This window comes from Pelodiscus sinensis, chromosome 1 (assembly GCF_052426305.1).
Source record: "Pelodiscus sinensis isolate ZL-2025 chromosome 1, ASM5242630v1, whole genome shotgun sequence".
Classification (NCBI taxonomy): domain Eukaryota; kingdom Metazoa; phylum Chordata; order Testudines; family Trionychidae; genus Pelodiscus; species Pelodiscus sinensis.
Window position 1 is genome coordinate 357,677,953 of NC_143052.1, and position 18,643 is coordinate 357,696,595.

Consider the following 18,643-nt stretch of genomic DNA (forward strand, 5'->3'; position numbering starts at 1 on the left):
CTGGTTTTTGACCACTATCAGCCATGTCTGCACTGTGCAGATCAACACTGCCTTGTACTGGACCCACTACACCACGATGAATTCGTGGAGGTTCGGTCCATCAATGGCTAGTACTGAGGATGGGTAGGGACGGTGTCCGTAGCCTCTGTTTGTCAGAAGCTGGGAATGGATGACAGAAGAGGGATCCCTTAGGGTGCATTAGGAGGAGCGTTGCCAGCAGATCTAGAGAAGGGATTATTCCCTTTTATTTGGCTCTGGTGAGGCCACATCTGGAGTATTGTGTCTAATTTGGGGGCCCCACTACAGAAAGGATGGGGACGCATTGTAGAGAGTCATGTGGAGGGCAAGAAAAATGATGAGGGGGCTGGAGCACATGACCTACGAGGAGAGGCTGAGGGAAGAGAAGAGTGAGGGGGGATTTGAGAGCAGCCTTCAACTTCCTGAATGGGGTTCCAATGAGGATGGAGAGAGGCTGTTCTCAGGGGTGGCAGAAACAGAACAAGGAGCAATGGACTTAAGTTGAGGTGGGAGAGGTCTAGTTTGAATATTAGAAGAAAAGATTTCCCTAGGGGCGGGATGAAGTGGGTTTCCCTAGGGAGATGGGTAATCTTCATCTCTAGAAGTTTCGAAGTCCTGGTTTGACCAAGCCCAGGCTAGGAAGATTGAGTTGGGGTTGGTCCTGCTTTGGGCAGGGGTTGGACTCGAAGACTCCAGCTGGAGGTCCAGACAGGGTATTTTTTTGTGTATAATCAAGGAATATGTGGCACCTGAGTCTACCAGTAAATTCTGTCCGAGGGCCCCTCCTGCAAACTTCACATAAACAGTGAATCTCCCCCATTCATCCGTATTTAATTGTGTTCTGCCAGCTTTGCTGGGAGCTCAGGGTTAGGCAGACTGTCTATTGCTTCCTTTGACTCATATTTCAAAAGCTGCTTCCAAATTTCCCCTCACCATGGGTCAGAGGTTCTGCCTCACCCCTTAAGAGGTCTGACTCCCCTCTCCTTTCCCTGAGTGCTAATTGGGGCGGTTATGGCAGCCATCTTCTCCGGTTTCTTTTTAGGAGTGTGAAGGTCTTTTTGAACCTCAGCAGCCTGCTTTGCTATCTCTACAATACCTCTTATTCGAGTGGCTGCCAGATCCGTACGCATAAAGGCCATAAGAATCAAGGGGAAAGTTCCCTGGGTTAAAGCTTGTTTGAAAGTAAGGACTGAAAAACCTGGATTGACAGCATCTGTTTGCCCAGCATGTTTCCTTTCTGGCTATGTCACTTTCTGCTCTCTCCCCGGCTTCTTCTTTCTCCTGATGGAATATAAGGGTGGGGCTCTCTCCTGGGAAGAGGGTTTGTATTACTTCCCTCTGTACATTTGTGTGCTTCTCTGTATCATCTGCTCCATGGAGGGCTCCCATTTGGATATCATAAGAGAGCCCTGCAAAAATCCTCAGAGGTCATACACAGCCTGCACATAGCTGCCACACCAGCCGGAGTGAATCCAGCCCTGTCCGATACTTTTACCAACCACCCCAGGGCTGTGTTTCTATTCAGTGGGCCTACAGCCCTAATCTGGTCTGGGGTGAAGGGTCTCGTTTCTACCCATTACTCTGTTCCTCCATCACCTCCCCTGGGTCCCGTCCTTGTGACAGAGCTATTGATTATAGGGGCTACTGGAGGTGGTCTTTGCAACTCTTCCAGCGACTTCCATAGGGGACTATATGGAGACTGCCCGACAAGATCCAGAGAGAATCATCAGAGTCCTTCCCCTCATCATTGCAATAAGGGGGGATGGATCGGGATCCTCCTTTGCCTCTGCATCTTTCCTCCCAGCTGCAATTTCCTCTGATCTCTGCCAGGATCCCCCTTTGTTGTGCTATCTGAGCCATAAGGGCACAAATTTGTCTCCAGCATTCTCCATGCTCTGCCTGAGCTCTGCCTTGGGAGTATTTTAAAAGGCTCTTACTGCTCTTGCTGCACTCTCGGTCGCCTGCTGTTTTAACACGGACCCTTCTGCAACTTGCTTTGGACCCTCTTCCAGTCACACACCTCCCGCTGCATTCCGACAATCTGAGCAGCTTGAGTCAGACTTGTGGCTCTGAGACCGTCAGATTCTTCCTTCAGATTACTCACTTCAGCTTCCTTTTCTGCTCTGATTCTCTCCAATTCCTGCACTGTCTCTTTTAGCTGACCCACTCCTGACCCAGTGCTGTAGCAACCATCCACAACCCTTGCCAAGCAGCTCTCTTCTTTGCCTAACATTCGGATTTCCCCACTTCCTGCACCAACTCAGGTATTCCATTGCTTGTGGAGCTGCAGGGAGGCTCCCGGGCTAGTAAAGGCACCAGCCTTCCAGGATCCATGACCCCCTTACTCCTGAACAAAATCTGCCAAGCTGTTTCCCAACATGGCATGCAACTGTACTTTCTTCCTAGATGTTTCCCTGTCTCTGGAAATAATTCTTCACTCGAGCAGGCAATCAGCCTGAGTTCTGAGTACCTGACTTGTTCATGCTGCCTAGGCCTATTTTGCACCTTTTAGCTTGCTTGTTAAAGTTCAATCAGGAAACAATAGTGATTCAGGCACATTACTGGATTTGCTGAAATCTCCTGGTACAAGGATACGGAAGGATAAGATTCCCCTGGTTGTCGCATTGACACTATGAAGTAAGGTCAGAAAAGGGATTAATGTCTCGTTGACTGTCCAGGCAAAAGGTTCAGGAAAGAGGGCCCGACACCATGTCTCCAGCCAGCTTTGCATAGTCCTCCATCTGAGAGCTGATGTAGGAAGAGAAAACTTTAGGTTCCTTTATGCGTAAAGAAATGCAGCAGCCTGTCGCGGATCTGTTTGGTCCTCACCCCGTAGATGATGGGGTTCAGCATGGGGGGAAGTAGGATGCACACGTTAGGAAAAAGAATATGGAAATACAAAGCCATATTCTGGCCAAACCGGTATGTGAGGACAGAGAAGAAACATGGGATGTAAAAGGATAAGATGGCACAGAGGTGGGAGCCACAGGTCCCAAAAGTCTTAAGTCTGGCGTCCTTGGTGGGGAGGCTAATGATGGCCCTGATTATCAGGGTATATGACACAGCTATAGAAAATATGTCAAGACCCATCTGCAAGACGGCCGCAAAGAGGCCGTAGTAGCTACTGATGCGGATGTCAGCGCAGGCCAGTTTTACCACAGCTGTATGCTCGCAGCAAGTGTGAAGGATGACGTTGGTTCTGCAATATGGCCACTGCCTCGCCAGCAAGGGACAGGGCAATGTGATCAAGCCACCACGCAGCAACATGGCCAGGCCGATCTTAATCACAATGGGGGTGGTCAGAATGGTAGAATGTCTCAGGGGATTGCAGATGGCCACGTAGCGATCCAAGGCCATGGCCACGAAAATCCCAGACTCCACTGCAGTGAAGCAGTGAATGAAGAACATCTGGGTGAGACAGGCACTGAAATTTATCTCTCGGTCATTGAACCAGAAGATGCTCAGCATTTTGGGTACTATGGACGTGCACAGGACCAGGTCAGTGGCAGCCAGCATGCAGAGGAAATAGTACATGGGCCCATGGAGACTCTGCTCCATCTTCACTATGAACATGATGATGAAGTTACCCAAGAAGGCAATGGCGTACATCACTGTGAAGGGGATGGAGATCCAGACATGCACCGCTTCTAGGCCAGGGATGCCCAACAAGATGAAGGTGGAGGGGTTGGGGGAGCCAGTTGCATTGGATTGTGACATGGAATCACAGTGAAAGTCTCCAACTCTGAGGCAGAACGTTGTCTCCTGTCTCTTCTGTAGGTTCTCTTGTTTTCCCGTGTGCCTGGCGTTTAAGGTGATGGACGCAGTACAAAAGCCTGGATGGATACACAATATTAATAAGATACACAACATACACAATTTGCTGTCCTTCGTACATTGGAAAATTACATTTTCGTTATTCAGAGTAATGAATTATGAACAACTAACTCTACTAATGCCAATTCCGTTTCTTATCTTGATCTATGTGTCAGTTATTACTGCATGTCTTGGGGGGGGACCTTAAAAAACACCTTATGGGTCTGGATTCTGGTTCTCCATCATTGCTGCAATGAGAGCCGGGCTAGAGGATCCATCCTCTTGGGAATTCCCTATGCATCTCCTTGATAAAAATCTGAGTTTGGGAAAAAAAAACAACGCTTTACCAAAACAATGGAGAGTCCTCTGGCACCTTAGTGATGAACAGAATTCGTAGAGCATAAGCTTTTGTGGGTAAAACTGATGATGTGGGTTTTACTCACCAAAGCTTATACCCTGATAAATCTGTTGGGACATAGCTATACTAGGAGATGAGTCCGAATTTATTAAGTTCGAATTCTAGGTACCTGATTTTACAAATTCGAAGTTGTATGACTTCCAATGGGGAAGAATGGAATGGAGTCCGAGGCAGGCTCAATTAATGTTAATGTGCTAACTCCGACTCAGAACCGCAGGGAGCACTCTAGGAAGCTGCGGGAGGCCTCCCAAAGGCCAATAAGTGTGAATACGTGGAACCAGAGAATCCACGTTAACATTATTTTGGACTTGGTAGTTTGGATGTATCACTTATAAATTCGACCTTGTGGGCTAAGGTCCTAGTGTAGACCAGGCCTTAAACAGTAAGGTCTACTACTTTGAGATGAAATTCTTGCCAAGACGGGTATCAGAGGAAAACATCCCAACTAAAACACACACCATAGAAAAAATCTGGACCTCGTTCTTTTAGTCTCTATGGAAACACCAGGCTCTTCACAGCAGTTCCCCAAAGGAACATAATGTTTGAATGCCTAAGGAATATGGTGGGAGAATAATCTACTTTGAATACGCGCTCAGTCTTGTTTATCCAAGAACACAGCAGATAGAAAAGGGAGTTCCAGGACAAGTTCTGAGAATGGGGGAGGCTGTTATATGTGCAAAGCCTGAAAAGTGTGGAATGAAACTAAAAAAAAAAACCCTACAATTTTCTTCTATCACCTTAGGATACATCAACACAGGAGGACAAAAGTCAAACTAAGCTTCACGACTTCAGCTACATCAGTTGTGAATTACAAATAGCTTAATTCAGCTTTTGGCGCTGGCTACACAACAGGAAGTCGAAGGAAGTGCACTCTTCCTTTGACTTCCATTATTCCTCGTGAAATGAGGGTTACAGAAGTTGGAGTAAAAATCCTCCAGCTCAACATTATTTTGAAATAATGGCTTGATGTGTAGACATGCTCTTTGTTATTTTGAAATAATGTTACTGTTTAAATGTACCTTTAGAGATAGATAGATAGATAGATAGATAGATAGATAGATAGATAGATAGATAGATAGATAGATAGATAGATAGATAGATAGATAGATAGATAGATAGATAGATAGAGGGGTGGGTGGAGATAGATAGATAGATAGAGGGGGTGGGTGGAGATAGATAGATAGATAGATAGATAGATAGATAGATAGATAGATAGATAGATAGATAGATAGATAGATAGCTGTCATAAGCTTTTGTGGGCACAATCCACTTCAGATGAGTGAAGCAACAGAGATAGAACCCCCACATTTAAAGCAGAAAAAGAAAGGAGAGAACGAGAAGAAAACCCTGTCAATTAGGCTACATCTAGACAGTGGGGCTCTATCGGCAGGGCTCAGCAAACCGTTGATTCTACTCACCCGTGGCGAGTAGATTTCAGCCGGTTGCTCCGTGCACCCCATTCATGTGCATGCTCAGTGCAGGGCTGGTGAGTAGCTCTCTCTGCAGTTTGTTGAGCCCTGTATATTACCAGAAGTATCCTAAAATAGCAATTCCACATCTTTCAATGCACCCTTTATATCAAAATATATTTTGTTACAATAGGCCCGCTATTCCGGCACCCCTGAAACCATTGTTCCACAAGCGCTGAGGGACTTGTCGGAATAGTGCTTTACACTGACATTTGGAAAATCATGTAAAGGGAAATCATGCCTTTGAGGGGGTCAACAAACATGTAGACAAGGGGGATCCAGTGGCTTTGAGAAAATCCCTCCCCAAAGGCTCTTAAGTAAAGTACTTTATCATGGGGTAGGGGGGTAGGTCCTTTAATGGACTGATAGCTGGTTACAAGACTGGAACCTAAGGGTAGGAATAAATTGTAAGTTTTTCAAGTGGACAGCGGTAACTAGTGGGGTCCCCCAGCTGTCTGTTCTAGGACCCATCCTATTCAATTTATTTCTAAATGGTCTAGAAGACAGTCATAGACGTATTCGCAACATCCCAAGAGTTACTAACATCTAAAGACACCTAGTGCTTCAAAAGGACAAATACCACTGGACAATGTTTTAACACAGCCAATTTCACTCTGATAAGCATTTCCGTGTGTCACGTTACTGGATTTTCAGGGGAACAGCCAGATCACTGCTGCACCCATGGGGGGTGTTTGCTCCAAAGTGTATACCAAGGGGGTCATGTGAGGCGTCACTTGAAAGCTTCTGTTCTCCTGATTCTGTACGTGCTATTCATGCAATTGTATAATATCTGTATGTGGATTTGAAACATGTACTCTGTATGGATGCTGTAAAATTCTCTGTCTGTGGCTGAGCAATTGGCATATACAGAATCAGTAGAACAGAAGCTTTCATGGGACACCTCACATGGCCCTCTTTGTACCAACTTTTGGGGCAAATCCCCCCCCCCCATAGGTGCAGCAGTGATCTAGCTGCTCCCCTGAAAATCCAGTCACATGACACACGGAAAAGCTTTTCAGAGTGAAGTTGGCCGTATTAAAACCTTGTCCATTGGCATTCGTCCTTTTGACACCCCCAACACAAAATTGATGCAGGAAGGGATGCAAGTAACATCACTGAGGGCATCATAGGCCTCCCCATGTTTTGGCTTGTGTCATTGCAGTTTCTAATCCAATGTTAGAAAGAACAGAGCAGAGCTGGACAAGTGTATGGAAACCAAATTTACTTAAAACAGGCTTCATCACGGAAAGGTCTGTCATAATGACAACAGCATCCTTGCCCGGTTTTATAAACCCAAGGTAAAACTTGGTAAAAACCAAAGTCAATGGTAAAAGCATAGTCAATCATACTCTTGTAGCATGAGCCCCATGTGTGTCAGGTGATCTTGCCCAGAGCTAAAGAAAATCGTAAATTGATCCAGACCGACTCTGGCAATTCTCTGAAATCCAAACACCACTGGGTTAATGTAGGTATTCTCATCCCCCTTTGAATAGGCATCTTGGCCCTTCGCCATGTAACATAATGGTGCTGTGCCTCAGTTTCCCTTTCCACACAGCACCTTATGGCTGGAACCTTCTTTGTCCTGTAAGACGTTCCACGATCAGTTACAGGCATGAACCATGATCTATCAATATCCCAAGATCCTTTAAGATACAGTCTGTCATCTGGTACATTTCTTGACGGGGTCAATGGTTTTTTCAAAACATTATGCACATTGTACGTTTTTACAGTTCTGTGTAACAACAGCACATTGGTTACAAGAGTTAACATCAGCAATAGGAACAAATCCATATCCAGTGTCCATTGACAGCACTTTTTCTCATACCACATCTTTCACTCCTCACCATTGAAGTCTTGGCTCTTCAGGTCTGAGCTGCAAGAATTCTTTGCCAAAGGAAGTTTGGGCCCTCCCCCTCAGCCTGTGTGCTCAAAACTTGACTCCACAAAGACAAAGGGCTGGCTGGGTGTGTCTCCCTTGCTCACAATGGCCATGTCAGTCTCTCCTCCCCCCAGTCAGTGAGGTAACAACAATAAGCTGTAGACTCACAAGTCTCTCGTCCTTCCACCTCCAACCTCTATTTCCACATAGAACCAGCTATCAAATTCCCTGATCGATTACCAGTGTCCACAGTGTCCAGAGATGGGAGCTTAACTGCCATCTCCTGCATCCTAGAGAGAGTGACAACACAGCTGTTCTGCTCTGCACATTTAGCTACGCAGTCTATCTTCCTATGATTCTGGGACACACACCGTCCACCCTCATCATCAACCTGGGAACACTCCTGTCCCAAACACACTGACTTCCCAGCAGGCTGGTCTTTGCCCACGAAAGCTTATGCTCCTACACTTCAGTTAGTCTATAAGGTGCCACAGGACTCCTCGTCGCTTTTACATATGAAAAGGACAAATCAAATTTCAGAACAGAAGGGGATGGTGGCGGGGGGAAGGTAAATGTCTGTGAGCTAATGATATCAGAGGTGATAATATCCATCAGCCACATACCGGACTAACACGGCTACATTTCTATCACTATCTTGATTCTCAGACTGCTCCAATTCTCTGGCTTTTTCTGCCTCATCTGAAATAATCCTCAGTCTCTTCCAGTTCTACGATTCTATGATAAGGGGATGGTTTGAGATAACATGATCTTGGTAACTAATTGACCATTCACTATCAGTGGGAAATAGGTCAATGGAGGGATGATAGGGGTTACTATAGAGAACTTTCTGGGTGTCTGGCTGGTGAGTCTTGCCCACATTCTCAGGGTTCAGCTGATCTCCATATTTGGGGTCAGGAAGGAATTTTCCTCCAGGGTAGATTGGCAGAGGCCATGGAGGTTTTTCGCCTTCCTCTGTAGCATGGGGTACAGATCACAGCTGGAGGAGTCTCTGCATCTTGGGGACTTCAAAGTATTTGAAGGCTTCAGTATCTGAGATCTAGGTGAGAGGATTATTCTAAAAGGGGTGGATGAGATTCTGTGGCCTGCACTGTGCAGGGGGTCAGACTAAATAATCATAATGGTCCCTTCTGAACTTAAAGTCTAGAACTTAAGGTCCTGCTTTGGGCAGGGGGCTGGACTCGATGTCTACTGAGGGCTGTTCCAGCTGTGGGATTTTATGATTCTAACTGACTCTCTTGCCCATTAACCACCAGAGCCCTGCAAAGCAAGGGCAGGAGGCGACAGTCTCTGGGCATTGACACATTGTTAGCTCCTGAGGTCTTCACCCAGTTCCTGCACAAAGAGAGCTTTTGCCTCAGTGGAGTCTGAGCAAACCACAGGCCAAGGCATCAGACTTTGCTTTGCAGTATAAACGTGCTAATTCCTGCCATCCCTGGGCCTTGGAAATGTGCCTCCTTGGACTGGAGGCCATCGGCTGAGGGCGCACAGCCAAGCGGGACAGTTTGGCCAGTGACACTGGTGCACACACGCCCTGTAGCAAAGGCCCTGGGCAATGGGTGGCACTTTCCCTTTTAGTGAACGAACATTGCACTGGGTCTGCGGAGGAGGGGAGCCCCTCAGCTGGAGCTAGTACCTGTGAGTGCTGAGAGGGACGTGTCTTCCCTCAGACTCTGCCTCAGGCAGCCGCGTCCCGCATGTCTCTCAGCCCCGCATCTGCAGCAGTGTCGCACGCCGAGAACCGACACCGAGGTGGGCACTGGTTATAACCCTGCTCTGGGCACTCCCAGGGGGGTTCACTTGGCCTCCAGCGGAGAAGAGATCTGCATGTGAATAGGTGGGAGACCAGGCTGCCGGCACCTCCCTGGTGTTCATCCAGCTCTGGCGTTAACAGTAATTAAGGCATCGTCTCAAGGGGGGAGGAGAACTCCTGGGCTCTCTGCCAAGTCAGAGCAGAATTGGCTGCTCTGTGCCTTTGTGTGTATGGAAAAAATGCTGTTGATTAGTAAGAGAATTTGGGTTGAGGTTAGCTGCCCTCAGGGTCTGATACCATGTAAATGCCAGGATGGCTCGGTAGACTGTAGACAGAGAGATCTGGAGAAAGATGACCAAGGGCAGACAAGAGAACCTTCTGCAGCACGGAAGGATCTCCAAAACCCCTAAGGAGGAAAGTGACTAGGAGCATGTCCCCATTATACAGGGAGGTAAACAGAGGCATAGGGTGACCTGACACGGCCATGATCATAGTGATTGGCTCACAGAACCCCGTAGTCCTGGATTCCCTGCTGTGACCACTCTCTCTCCATCAGTCACTGCGTGCTTGACCAGTGAGGAAAGGACTCAAAGTCTAGCAGGGCCTCTCCACTGGGTAGAGATGATGGACTTCCCCGGGGACCAGATGGAGGTGCTGAGACCTCACCCATCGTTACACTGTGGAGTTGTCACCTCATGATCCTCTGTTGGCCGTGCTCACACAGCCACACACAAGCAGGGACACACCCTGCTGCAGTTACACAAACGCTTCCACTAGCCACTCATGGACACAGCAGTGGATGGTCTCCAGGCAGTTCCTCCCTCCCCTCTTTCTCCCCCCAGTTCTCCAGCCGAGGTACCCGAGCGGTGCCATTTTGCCCTGGTGAGAACCTGACCGCGGTGAGTTTATGACCCAGTCTGCCGCTCCCTCCGTGTGAGGAGAACAATACGAAGAGAAGAAAAGAGAAACGGCCCGACTGGCTCAGACCAAATGTCCAGCCAGCCCAGTGTCCTGTCTTCGTCCTTTGGCCCACGGCAGGTGCCCAAGAGGGAGAGAACAGAACAGGGAATCAACAAGTGAATCCTAGAATCTTAGGGCTGGAAGAGAACTCAGGAGTCATCAAGTCCAGCCTCCTGCCTAACGCTGGATCAACCCAACTCAACCATCCCAGCCAGGGCTTTGTCAAGCTGAGAGTTAAACACCTCTAGGGATGGAGACTCCACCCCCACTCTAGGGAACCCAGCCCAGCGCTTCTAGTGAAATATCAGAGGGGTAGCCATGTTAGTCTGTATCTGCAAAAGCGGTGAGGAGTCCTGTGGCACCTTATAAACTAACTGAAGTGTAGGAGCATAAGCTTTCGTGGGCAAAGACCCACTTCATCACATGCATCTGACGAAGTGGGTCTTTGCCCACGAAAGCTTATGCTCCTACACTTCAGTTAGTCTATAAGGTGCCACAGGACTCCTCGCCGCTTCTAGTGAAATAGTTTTTCCTAATATTCAACCTAGACCACCCCCATTGCAAATTAGGACCATTGTTCCTTGTTCTGTCACCACTGAGAACGGCTTCTCTCCAGCCTCTTTGGAACAATCCCCCTTTTTCCTCTCCCTCCCCCCATCCCCCGCAGGAAGTTGAAGGCTGCTAGCAAATATCCCCTCGCTCTTCTCTTCTGCTGACTAAACCAGCACAAATACCTCAGCCTCTCCTCGTAGGTCACGTGTTCCAGCCCCCTCATCATTTTGGTTGCCCCCCGCTGGACGCTCTCCAATTCATCCACATCATATGCAAACTTCTTTTACGCTTCTGTACCAGTGACAATGGACTCAGTCAATAATAGAATTTCCACTCCATGCATCTGACAAAGTGGGTCTTTGCCCACAAAAGCTTATGCTCCAATAAATCTGTAAGGGTATGTCTACACTAGCCCCTAGTTCAAACTAGGGAGGCTAATGTAGGCATTCGAAGTTGCAAATCAAGCCTGGGGTTTAAATATCCTGTGCTTGATTTGCATCTTCCCAGCCGGTCGCCATTTTTTGAAATTTACAAGTCCAGACTAACTGCCCACGTCTACACGCGGCAGGGACCCGGTAGTTCGAATTAAAGCCCTAAATCGAACTACCTGTTATTCCTCCTGCAAATGTTTTATCATGTGCTGGCTTGGGGTGTCCTTGTCCCATCCTGGTGGAAGGTATTTACATGTTCCGTGGCAGTAAGGCATGCTAGCCATACTGCATCGAGTTCATGTCCCAGACACTCACTTGCCGATAAACATCTGCTTTTGAGAAGGACTCTCTGTTACACATAGCAACACTCTTGCTCACTTTGGTTCAGGTCTCGGGCCTGAACTCTTTCTTTCTCCTCTGTTGGCCAGCCTGGGCTTTGATGTTATTACCAGTTGAAAAAGCACTATCATAAATAATACTGCACAGACACACAGAGATGACTCTAGCAACCTAGACAAGGCCCACTCGCTGGCTTTGCAGATCAGGAACATCATGCACAAAGGGTACGTCTAAACTACATGCCTCTGTCAGCAGAGGCATGTAGATTTGTTCGTTTGGAAAAGGTAAATGAAGCCACGATTTAAATGATCGCGGCTTCATTTACATTTACATGGCTGCTGCGCTGAGCCGACAAACAGCTGATCAGCTGTTTGTTGTCTCGCGCGCTAGTCTGGACATTCCCCCTGTCGACATCAATGCCCTTTGTCGGCAGCCCCAGTAAACCTCATTCCACGAGGTAAAAACATTTACCTTTGCCAATGTGTCTAATCTACATGCCTCTGCCGACAGACACAGCCAAAGTGTTAAACATACACTGAACACCTGTGCGTAATACGACAATATTGAAACACCTGGGTCTGTATGTTCAAAGCCTAAAGAGGGCCCTGGACACTCTGCCTCTGCATTAGGCCAGGTCCACACAAGACCTGGAGGGTCGGTTTAAAGTACACAACTCCAGCTATGTAAAATAGGTAGCTGCAGTTGGCTTACATCTTGATGCCATCTTCATAGGTTTGGAGTATGGGAGGGGCTCTGGGTTTTACCGAGGGTGGGTGCTATTGGTCCAGGAGGAGTTTCAGGGTGCGAGCTCTGGGGAGGAGTTTGGGAGCAGGGGGACTCATGTCTGGGGCACAAGATTGAGTGCAGGAGGGGGTTCAGAGCTATGACAGAGGTTCAGGAAGCAAGCTTTGTCTGGGCACCATTTAACTGAGATGGTGTCTGGGTGGTGGAACAGTGGAGTTAATTCAGGCTTACTCCTGCCCTGGCCCTGCACCACTCCTGAAAGGAGCTGGCATGTACAGCAATGGCTCTATGGCCCCATGTGCTGCCCTTCAGGTACAGGCACGGAGCCCACAGCTTCTCCTGGCCACGGTTCCCCGTTACTCATCAATGGCAGCTGTAGGAGCAGTGTCTGCAGGCCAGGACAGCTTGTGGAGACCCCCAGCTCTGCCTGTCTTAGGGCTGCAGGGACATGCCAGCCACAACCAGGAGCAGCAGTTACCATGGGGATAATGACTGCAGCCATGGCAGGTTCGGCATTTCACAACTCACTCCTCAAACAATTACATTTAAGCGTCAGAGACCAGTCAAAACCCAAAACTAACCCACTTTGCGAGCAGTAGAAAAGTAACAACCACCCCCCACAGGTGTGTTAGGTCGGGAGATGAGAGAAGGACCCTGCGTGTTTGTGAGAATGGCAGAGACACACACGGTGTGAGAGTGACAGGGATTTGCATTGCCAAGCTCCCTCCACCCCCTTCTCTCCATGTGGAGGTGGGGTTCAGCAGTGGGGGGGGGAGGAAGGACACCCTGACATCCCCTTCTCCCTCCCACATGCCTCACAGCAAGCAGGAGGCTCCCAGGGGGCAGCTTCAAGGCAGCGGGCAGGACGGGCATAACAGTAGAGGGAGGGGCAACTGAAGTGCCAGCATTGGATAGCTTCCCGGCCAAACCAGTCGGGATCCCCTGTCAGAGGCTCCAAGATCTACTGGTAGATCCCAATCAGCTGGTTTTTGACCACTATCAGCCGTGTCTGCACTGTGCAGATCAACTCTGCCTTGTACTAGACCCACTACATCACGATGAATTCGTGGAGGTTCGGTCCATCAATGGCTATTAATGAGGATAAGTAGAGATGTTGTCCGTAGCTTCTGTTTGTCAGAAGCTGGGAATGGATGACGGAAGAGGGATCCCTTAGGGTGCTTTAGGAGGAGCGTTGCCAGCAGATCTAGAGAATTGATTATTCCCCTTTATTTGGCTCTGGTGAGGCCACATCTGGAGTATTGTGTCTAATTTGGGGGCCCCACTACAGAAAGGATGGGGACGCATTGTAGAGAGTCATGTGGAGGGCAAGGAAAATGATGAGCACATGACCTACGAGGAGAGGCTGAGGGAAGAGAAGAGTGAGGGGGGATTTGAGAGCATCCTTCAACTTCCTGAATGGGGTTCCAAAGAGGATGGAGAGAGGCTGTTCTCAGGGGTGGCAGAAACAGAACAAGGAGCAATGGACTTACGTTGAGGTGGGAGAGGTCTAGTTTGAATATTAGAAGAAAAGATTTCCCTAGGGGCGGGATGAAGTGGGTTTCCCTAGGGAGATGGGTAATCTTCATCTCTAGAAGTTTCGAAGTCCTGGTTTGACCAAGCCCAGGCTAGGAAGATTGAGTTGGGGTTGGTCCTGCTTTGGGCAGGGGTTGGACTCGAAGACTCCAGCTGGAGGTCCAGACAGGGTATTTTTTTGTGTATAATCAAGGAATATGTGGCACCTGAGTCTACCAGTAAATTCTGTCCGAGGGCCCCTCGTGCAAACTTCACATAAACAGTGAATCTCCCCCATTCATCCGTATTTAATTGTGTTCTGCCAGCTTTGCTAGGAGCTCAGGGTTAGGCAGACTGTCTATTGCTTCCTTTGACTCGTATTTCAAGAGCCGCTTCCAAATTTCCCCTCACCATGGGTCAGGGGTTCTGCCTCACCCGTTAAGAGGTCTGTCTCCCCTCTCCTTTCCCTGAGTGCTATTTGGGGTAGTTATGGCAGCCATCTTCTCCGGTTTCTTTTTAGGAGTGTGAAGGTCTTTTTGAACCTCATCAGCCTGCTTTGCTATCTCTACAATATCTCTTATTCGAGTGGCTGCCAGATCCGTACGCATAAAGGCCATAAGAATCAAGGGGAAAGTGCCTTGGGTTAAAGCTTGTTTGAAAGGAAGGACTGAAAACCTGGATTGACAGCATCTGTTTGCCGTGAGAGCAGGGGACTGGACTCGACCTCTCGAGGTCTCTTTCACACCAAGTATTCTATGATGAGCTCACAAACTGTGACATGGGCACTTGTAGGGAGCCCCTTCCCGTCTTCTTTTACCTCCTATTGCAGTGGAAAAATTGCCAACTGTTTGTACCAACCGTCTCCTTCCTCTCAACCATCTTCACTTGGGCCTCTAAAATCTGTTACCCGGGTTCTTTCAACCCAAACCTCTCGGTAACTTTTACTGTCTGCAAGGTGGTGTCAGGAAATCATTAAGGGGAGACACTGTTGTCCGACCGATAGATGGGTGGTACAAACAGGATAACACAAGAGTGCTTTCACTTAAAGCTAAACTACTTAGTCTCAAGCACTGACACATGTCTGCAACAGGTTAGTAAAACACCTCCACCCTTGATAATTACTGAAGTTGAGTGTGGCTCTTGAGTGACACTAGGCAGGCTTCCAATGGTTAGTCTTCTGTCTGCCGACGGAGACGAAGATGCGTCCTGATGTGAAGAGACCTCAAGTAGTCCTTGAAGTGTCCCTCCAAGTGTTCCCTCAAATTCCCTCACTAACTAGTTGTTTTTCTTTCCTTTAAAATAGGAATGAGATACAGCACTCATTTTACTTAATTGCTAAGTTATATGTAAAAAAAAAAGAGTTTTTGAGTGCCAAAGTAGCTCCTTGAATCACGGATAACAATGTCACGCCTATCAACATCTGGAATGGCTCTCTTGAAGTTTCACTGAGGGAGGAGTGACATGTACATAATCAAGTGAGTAACAGTGGGAGGAGAGGACAGCCAAGTGGCAGGGATGCAGCCTTGTTAGGAAGAGTCAGGGGAGGTGCAGGTCCTTGGTGGAAGATGTGGGCCATGAGATGTGGCCTTAGAGCACAAAGTAACAAAAGTGAGAAAGGTATCTATTCCAGGACATGCACACAGAAGGATTCCCCACGGTGTCACATTGATACTACAAAATAAGATCAGGAAAGGGATTAATGTCTCCGTGAATGTCCAGGCAAATGGTTCAGGGAAGAGAGACTGGCATCATGTCTCCAGCCAGCTTTGCATAGTCCTCCATCTGAGAGATAATGTAGGAAGAGAAAACTTTAGGTTCCTTTATGGATAAGGAAATGCAGCAGCCTGTCATGGATCTGTTTGGTCCTCACCCCATAGATGATGGGGTTCAGCATGGGGGGAAGCAGGAGGCACACATTAGCAAAGAGAACATGGAAATACAAAGCCACATTGTGACCAAACCGGTATGTGAGGACAGAGAAGAAACATGGGATGTAAAAAGCTAAGATGGCACAGAGGTGGGAGCCACAAGTGCCAAAAGTCTTAAGTCTGGCGTCCTTGGTTGGGAGGCTGAAGATGGCCCTGAGTATTAGGGTATATGACACAACTATAGAAAGCACGTCAAGACCCATCAGCAAGATGGCCGCAAAGAGGCCATAGTAGCTACTGATGCGGATGTCGGTGCAGGCCAGACTCACCACGGCTGTGTGCTCGCAGCAAGTATGAAGGATGACGTTGGTTCTGCAATATGGCCACTGCCTCGCCAGCAAGGGACAGGGCAATGTGATCAAGCCACAACGCAGCAACATGGCCAGGCCGATCTTGCTCACAATGGGGGTAGTCAGAATGGTAGAATGTCTCAGGGGATTGCAGATGGCCACGTAGCGATCCAAGGCCATGGCCACGAAGATCCCAGACTCCACTGCAAGGAAGCAGTGAATGAAGAACATCTGGGTGAGACATGCACTGAAATTTATCTCTCGGTCATTGAACCAGAAGATGCTCAGCATTTTGGGTACAGTTGATGTGGACTGAACCACATCAGTGGCAGCCAGCATGCAGAGGAAATAGTACATGGGCCCATGGAGACTCGGCTCCATCTTCACAATGAACATGATGGTGAGGTTACCGAAGAAAGCGATGGCGTACATCACACTGAAGGGGATGGAGATCCAGACATGGGCTGCCTCTAGGCCAGGGATGCCCAACAAGATGAAGGTGGAGGGATTGGGGGAGCCAGTTGCATTGGAATGTGACATGGAATCACGGTGAACGTCTCGAACTACGAGGCAGAACGTCGTCTCCTGTCTGTTCTGTAGGTTCTCTTGTCTTCCCGTGTGCCTGGAGTCTAAGGTGTTGGACGCAGTACAAAAGCCTAGATGGATACATAATATTAACAAGATAAATGACATAAACCACTGGAGGCTACTCTCATGGGTGAAGCAATTCGGCTTCCCTTTGTACACTGGGAAATTACATTTTCATTATTCAGAGTAATGGATTATGAACAACTAACTCTACTAATGCCAGTTCTGTTTCTCATATTGTTCTATGTGTCAGTCATTCCTGCAGGTCTTGTGGGGGATACCTTAAAAGGCACCAGCTGGAAATATGGGTCTGGATTGCTGCATTGGGAGCGGGGCATAGGGGGTCCATGCTCTTGGGAATTCCCTATGCACCTGCTTGATAAAAATATGAGATTGGAAAAAAATCAAATCTTTACCAAAAGAACGGAGAGGTCTCTGGCACCTTAGAGACTGACAGAATTCTTAGGGCATAAGTGTTCTTGGGTAAAAAGCTATACTAGGAGATGAGTCCGAATTTACTAACTTCGAATTCTGGGTACCCGATTTTACAAATTCGAAGTTCTATGACTTCCAACGAGGAAGAATTGAACAGAGTGCAAGGCAGGCTCCATTAATATGAATGTGCTACCTCGGACACAGAACCGCAGGGAGCACGCTAGGAAGCTGCGGGAGGCCTCCCAAAGGCCAATAAGTTTGAATACGTGGAACCAGAGAATCCACATTAACATTATTTTGGACTTGGTAGTTTGGATGTATCACTTATAAATTAGAACTTATGGGCTAAGGTCCTAGTGTAGACCAGGCCTTAAACAGTAAGGTCTACCCCTTTGAGATGAAATTCTTGCCAAGATGGGTATCAGAGGAAAACAGCCCAACTAAAACACACACCATAGAAAAGATCTGGACCTCATTCTTTTAGTCTCTATGGAAACACCTGGTTCTTCACAGCAGTGCCCCAAAGGAACATAATGTTTGAATGCGTAAGGAATATGGTGGGGGAATAATCGACTTTGAATACGTGCTTAGTCTTGTTTACCCAAGAACACAGCAGATAGAAAAGGGAGTTCCAGGACAAGTTCTGAGAATGGGGGAGGTTGTTATATGTGTAAAGCCTGAAAAGTGTGGAATGAAACTAAAAAAGAAAAAAAAAAGAAAAAAAAAAGAATTGTCTTGTAGCACTTTAGGATATATCTACACAGGAGGACAAAAGTCAAACTAAACTACGCAAATTCAACTACAACAATTGTGTAGCTGAAGTACAAATAGTTTAATTCAGCTTTTGGCGGTGTCTACAGAGCCAGAAGTCAAAGGAAGTGCACTCTTCCTTTGACTTCAATTATTCCTCGTGAAATGAGGGTTACAGAATTTGGAATAAAAATCCTCCAGCTCAACATTATTTTGAAATAATGGCTTGATGTGTAGGCATGGTCTTTGTTATTTTGGAATAATGTTACTGTTTAAATGTGCCCTTAGAGATAGATAGATAGATAGATAGATAGATAGATAGATAGATAGATAGATAGATAGATAGATAGATAGATAGATAGATAGATAGATAGATAGATAGATAGATAGATAGATAGATAGAGGGAGTTTAGGGGGATAGATATATACAGGGCTCACCGATCCACGGGGCTCGCCATTCTGTCTGGCGATCTGCACATGCGCAGATCGTTCTGCGCATGTGCAGATGGTCCAAACCCATAACATCAAAATCTTATGATATCAAGGAGGGTCAGGGCACAACAGGGAGGCAAGATAAAATCAGTATGTTAGATGCCTATATACAAATGCGAGAAGTATGGGTAATAAGCAGGAAGAACTGGAATTGCTAACCAATAAATACAACTATGATATCATTGGTATTACAGAAACCTGGTGGGATGGGATGCATGATTGGAATGTTGGTATGGAAGGGTACGGCTTGCTCA

The 18,643-nt window shown here is 47.4% G+C and overlaps 2 protein-coding genes across 2 annotated transcripts; both read right to left on the reverse strand.

Moving 5' to 3' along the window:
• Positions 1 to 2,787: 2,787 nt before the first annotated feature.
• LOC102459908 (olfactory receptor 52M1-like) lies at positions 2,788 to 3,735 on the reverse strand. The gene has a single exon (XM_006112433.3). It carries the CDS (start codon positions 3,733 to 3,735, stop codon positions 2,788 to 2,790), a length of 948 nt encoding a protein of 315 aa, XP_006112495.3.
• An 11,981-nt stretch (positions 3,736 to 15,716) lies between these two features.
• On the reverse strand, positions 15,717 to 16,664 carry LOC149526117 (olfactory receptor 52M1-like). The gene has a single exon (XM_089777375.1). The coding sequence runs from the start codon at positions 16,662 to 16,664 to the stop codon at positions 15,717 to 15,719; it is 948 nt and encodes a 315-aa protein (XP_089633501.1).
• Between the last annotated feature and the right edge of the window lie 1,979 nt (positions 16,665 to 18,643).